The sequence below is a fragment of the Excalfactoria chinensis genome, chromosome 4 (genome assembly GCF_039878825.1).
Source record: "Excalfactoria chinensis isolate bCotChi1 chromosome 4, bCotChi1.hap2, whole genome shotgun sequence".
In the NCBI taxonomy this organism is placed as follows: Eukaryota; Metazoa; Chordata; class Aves; order Galliformes; family Phasianidae; genus Excalfactoria; species Excalfactoria chinensis.
In genome coordinates, this window is record NC_092828.1 from 43,918,073 (window position 1) to 43,924,072 (window position 6,000).

General features: G+C 41.8%; 1 protein-coding gene across 1 annotated transcript in view; it reads right to left on the reverse strand.

Moving 5' to 3' along the window:
- RASGEF1B (RasGEF domain family member 1B) overlaps positions 1–1,652 on the reverse strand; it is a 103,213-nt gene extending 101,561 nt beyond the window's left edge. The window contains exon 1 of the mRNA XM_072335887.1: positions 1,179–1,652. Within this exon, the coding sequence (XP_072191988.1) occupies positions 1,179–1,247 (69 nt within the window). The 5' untranslated portion in view covers positions 1,248–1,652. The remainder of the gene's footprint in view (positions 1–1,178) is intronic.
- Positions 1,653–6,000: the final 4,348 nt, after the last annotated feature.

Consider the following 6,000-nt stretch of genomic DNA (forward strand, 5'->3'; position numbering starts at 1 on the left):
TTTCCTGGAAGGAAAGGAACATTTTTAATTTCTAAACATTTGATGGGATGTCAAGCCAAAGGCTAATGGTCATGTTGGGGTCTATTGGAAAATGTTTTGCTCAAGAGCAGATTTTCCTGTTTTTGGTATTTCTCAATTACAGCTTGTACAATAACAGCTGGACACAGTCCCTAACAGAGAACTTGCTCAAGCCGTCTTATAGTCTGTGTGTTGGGGGGGGAGGAGGGGTGTCAGATAAAAGCAAAATCACATACTCTGTTCAAACTTCTGCTAAACACTGTGTGCGGATATCATGCTTAATTACATCACTTTACATTCACTGTAATGGTTGGTTGTAGCCATCACCTAACCACAAAAAGTATACTAGGCAATTTGTTCACCTGGAACTAATTTTCAAAGCCATGCAACAAACATGCTATTTACAAGGAGAGGTTAGAGCAGAGAACACTGAGGAAGAATGCCTACATTGCCAGAGATCAATATAGAGGATGATGCAAGCTATGAACTTCTAAAATAAATAAATAAATAAAAACAGTGAGCATTTATATGATAACTTTATTTGTACTGTTATCAGGAGCTTAAGGTACATGCCATGTTTCACTATACAAACCAAGGCAGCCATTTGTCTGCTAGTAGTTGAGAAATAAACATCAGTTCACGTGCACGTACTGGGGGAAGGAATTAATGCCCTTCAATTCTGCCTAAGCCAAGCAGTTTTCAGGTGAACTGGAAGCAGCAGCAGGCAAGTAAGCACCAGCTCCTTGTCCATTAAGACGTGAAAAGTAAACTAAGACAGAAAAACAAACTATCCTAGCTTCTGGAGTGCCTGCCACACCCCTGGCATTTACCTCAGTAGAGAATCATAGAATCATTAAGGTTGGAAACCTCTAAGATCATCGAGTCCAACCACAGACCCATCCCCACCGTGCCTACTGACCAGGTCTCTCAGTGCCACATCTCCACAATTCCTGAACTCCTCCAGGAATGGCAACTCCACCACATCCCTGTGCAGCCTGTGCCAGTGCATAACTACTCTTCCAGAGAAGAAATGTTCCAATAATCAACTGTCAATAATTAACAGCCAACCTGAAGATCAAGAGGAAAGCAACACCCCAGAGACATCTCAAGAAACAGATCACTGTAAACACAGGTCTGACAACATCACTGCAGCCACTTACCTCACGCACAGAAGAGCTGCCCTTATCAGGCAACGCGCAGCCTAGGAGCTCTGCAAGAAACTTTGCCATATACGAGCAGGAAGGAAGGGGTCTTCCTTGTCACTGTGCCAGGCAAATATCCTTTGGCAAGGGGACAGCTCAGTGGAACATTTCTTTGTTGCTGCAAATCCAGGGCTGCATTTGGGGTTTGCTATCCAGGCCATCTGCCAGCATCATTCCACCGAGGCTGCACAGGTTCACTGGGTGGTAGCCGAGATGGCTTACAAAAACAAATCAAGTAAGCCAGCACAGTGCTGGGCTTCTCAGTGTTTGCTTCTCCCCTTTCCTGCTGAATGTCACTATTCCTATAGTAAAGGAAAGGGGCCCCGCAGAGGGGTGGTGAGAGGGACAACACTGCAGAACTGCAGGCAAACAGAATGAGGCGAGCACTGTAAATCACCTCAAGGTACAGCATTTATCCTGCGCACAGTGAATACATCTCCTTCCTGCCCACACACAACACACCCTCTAGCAGGATTCTATTTACACTCAGGAATACATCAGTACTTTGAAGTTCGATAGCAAAGGAATAAAACAGATTTATTTCCAGCCCTGATTGCTAGTGAGTACCGTCCTTTATAAAGCATCTCTGTTGCTATCAAAAAAGCAACTTGCCCTGACTGTTCGCATCACCCCAAGACGGTGACTACTTCTTTCCTCATGTGCCCAGCCAAGATGCTGCAGTAGGCTTGGGCAACCGCTGCCCAAGGTTTATGATCTGAGAAGCATACTGAAATGTAAGTTATGCTTTGCATTTCCTACAGAAACAAAGTCACCCAGCTTCTAATTTCATCATCAGAAACAAAGCAGCAACCTCAAGTAGCCAGCGTGGCTCCTACTCAATCCAACTGCCTCCCTTTCCAGCCACGGTTACTACACAAGCTGTAACTGCAGTCATCACTCTGAGAAGAGCAGGACAAAACCAATCCCACCTATCTTTGGGCTTGAGTTTACTGGAACTGATTTAATCCAGTGAAATACAACTGAATCATCATCAGCATTAAGTACTTGAAGCACAGCCTTGGTGTTTGCTGTGCTAGGCTCTTTTTTTCATGCTCTGATAGCAAAGTGTCAGAAAGAGCCCAGGAAAATGCATCTGTGCACATCATTCTTCCCAAATCTGCCTGTGTGTCCTGAGAATTCAAGTTCAGAGGAATCCAACTGGCAGCAGCTGAAATAACACACTATATCTCAATAGCACTAGAATTCAAGCACGTGCTGTCACAGTCAGCATAGCTCCCTGCTCTACCAGCAATCTCGTGATACACTCTTGTATTTTCATGCAGCTCTAGTGTAGCTATGACATCTGATACACTTCTCCTTGCCAGGCTGAAGTTTTATTTGTTCTCCATACAAAAAGTACAAATGGGTTATCATTAAGGTAGAAGCACAAATGGATTTGGATGCCATCAGTGTCAAGGAAGGAGCAGAATATTAGCACTAACACAACATTTTATTTGCACAGAACAAATGAGCTGCCTAGATGCCTAATACATGTCTTGTAAGACAGGAGAAACACTGCTTTGCACAACCTAGTTTAAGAGTTTAAGTGCTCTAGATGATAAGTGTTACACACCTTTTCCTAACAGCTTAGTCTTTTTCCCAGCCCACTCACATCTACCTCATTGCCCAGACATTCCCTACCACATCCTTCTATTTCCAAATCAATCACTGCCTCACTAACAAACCACAGGGATTTAAGAATCCTCTCTTTCAGTGAAAGAGGGATTTTCTCATTTAATATCTGAGTTGGCTTTATGCTGCCTTGCCCCTGGCTATGATGAAAGGAGTACAAAAGGAGGTGCTCTAGAGGTTTGATGCCTTCCTCAGCTCAGCTGTTCAAGGAACACCACCTGCTGTGGACTCAGCCAGTCAGTCAAATTTCATGTTCAACACTTCATGTCATGAATAACAGCTATCCTGGGGGGATTATCTGAGGCCTTGGATGTTGTACGCTGTTTTAAGACATAATTCAAGGACATTAAATAATTTAAGTAGGGCCTTGTCTGATGATAAATACTTCATTCTCATTAGACAGCTCTACATTCTTCACCAGCTGCACAAATCAGCTGCTTTGAAACCATCATAAATTTTGAAGTGACTGACCCTTTGAAATCATTTCCAGCATAAATTGCAGGCCCAACTTATTCTGTGAAAACCTGGGCTTCTCCTAGAATGACTTTTATATCCTGACACTCTCAAAACATGACATTAAATCATGTTTGCAATACATTAACAACAGACAGCAACAGACCCTACCTACTAAGCTGAAGTGTGTCTCCGTAGGCACCAAATTCTTGCACAGATCTTACACTAGACATGAAGTTAAACAATCTGCTAAAGATATAAACTTAAGTAGCCTCCAAAGAAAAGAAATATTTGGCATAAAAACTGAGAGCAACACAATGCAGAAAATATTCTGTGTTTTGGATGGTTTGACAGCAGTCTTTGTTTCCAGTGGTGTCTGCCCTGCAAGAAAATTCCATGTTTTCACACTCACAGGTTGAAGCCTGCTCCATTTAGGCAGCACACCTGCAAAATCTTGGCATCCTTGGCACTATATCTGGCCTTATTCTAGCAAACTACAAACAAATTTGCTACACATGAATCATGCTAAAAGTGCCCCTAACTTGACGACCATGCCTTAATTCATTACAGAAAGCACACTTAGAAGCAGCAAAGGGGTACTGAGCTCAGAACACAACAATCCATTTTGATTCAGTTAATGGTACCATTTTTCCATTAGGTACTTGTTTTTCCTTTACACAAAGCCACTCAGGAGGTTCCCTTTGCTTTGTACTATTTTTGGTAACATGCAGGAAGGCACCAAAAGGAATAGAGAACCACAGACATATAGTCTGACATGTCACACTTGGAATGACAACAGGTTGCTTTGTATGAAGTGTTGATATTACTGATATTACTTTAAATAAAGAGAACACATCAAGAGAAAATGTTGTATAGGAGATGACAACACTGAAAGAGATTGTTATGCTCCCTTGGTCTTAAGGGTTACAAGTCACTTAATTTACCAAAAATTAAGTAAAAACAAAAGAAATAATTAAAACTATGTTTTGTACCGTAGAAATACCACATGACAATCACAGAAAATAAATGCTAAGCCTGTAATAAACTTAATATAGAGTTTCAGACACAAATGCAGTCCCTCCTGTTGCCTCTCCATTTTTAAAGGAGATTAAGATCCCAGACCAAGAGAAAAATAAAAGCAAACAAGCCAGAAATTTTATGAAAACTAAAATCAAAATCCTCAATTAAACAAAAACAGTTTTTGTTGTTGGTTTTTTTTTTTGTTTTTTTTTTTTTTTTTTTTTTGATTGTGCTCATATGTCTTCACACCTCTATAACTGCATTTGATAGAAAGTAAAGCAGGTATGAAATAAAACAGGATAAATAAATAATGGCTACAAGAAAACTAAACCGTTTGTCTACTTACCATGCAGTTGTGCAGTACCAGCAGTACTTCTTCAAAATGAAGCACTAGTAACAGGTTCAATGGGGAAAAAAAAAAAAAAAAGAGTTTCTAGGAAACTGTAGAAGAATAAATTAGGGACAGGATGCAATCTTAAAACCCAGCCAGTTACACCAGAGAAACAAAGTACATGTGTAAATGTATGTCTCTCCTTTAGTGAGCAAGACACATGCCAGGAAGCTTTGCAGTGATTCCTGTCTATGGCTGACACCTTTTTCTGATTAAAATCTGAGCACAATTCTTTATAAAGAACAACCTCAGAGATCTACCTCAGATCTCTCTGCACCAGAGAATTTCAGGGTGGTCTGAGGCAGCATATATCCATCCCAGCTAAGAAAGTGGTGGCAGAAACACTGATACTCAAATGTTGCACCAGGGGAGATTCAGGTTGGATATTAGGGAACTTCTACTCTTGGAAACAATGGTGGTGCATCGGCACAGGCTGCCCAGGGAAGTGGTGGAGCCACCATCCTTGGGGGTGTCTGAGAGCCACAGAGATGTGGCACTGAGGGACATGGTCAGTGGGCATGGAGGGGATAGGATGGGGTTAACTCGGTGATCTTAAAAGTATTTCCCAGCCTTTATGGTTCTATGAATGCCTTGGCACAAAGTTCTCCAGACTGCAACAACCTTTGTGTCAGTCAGCACTAACAAGGACTGACTGATAGTAGCAAACTTGTGCCATGGTATCTTACAGCAATTGTGAAAGCTGTGATATGTAAAAGTAATGATTTATTAAAAGCACAATGGGCAGGATTACTGCTATCCTGTGACTGTTAACTTGGTAAAAAATTCAAAGGTAACTTTTTTGTTTGCTTGTTTGTTTGCCACTGACATTGAATAGGCTAATAAAACACATTTGAAGTGCAAGAGAAAGAAAAGAAAGGAAGCAATTTCTATATCACTTACTGAGGAGAAGAGGAAGATGCAATGACTGGAGCTAGACCTGCCTCTGCAGATAGAATCTCCCCCTCACAACAGCAGAGCAGCAGCAGAGAGGGTGAGGCTGGCAGGGGCTCTGACAGATGCCAGACCTCAGCCTGGGAGGTCTGTGGGTCCTTTGGGAGGGAAGGGAAGCGATTTCTTGACAAGTAGATGGACACTTTCCAAAGGAGCATCTGCAGTCAGAAGTATCTGCACTAGGGATTTGTACTGTGTGCCTCAAACTCTGTGCCAGTGACAGCAGTGGGTATTATAGTTCCCTGCATAAATAGTGTTACGACAGCTTGGGTGAAGAATCCTTTTCCCAGAAAGTGACAAAACCACAGAACACTAAGCTGGGACATTAAAAAC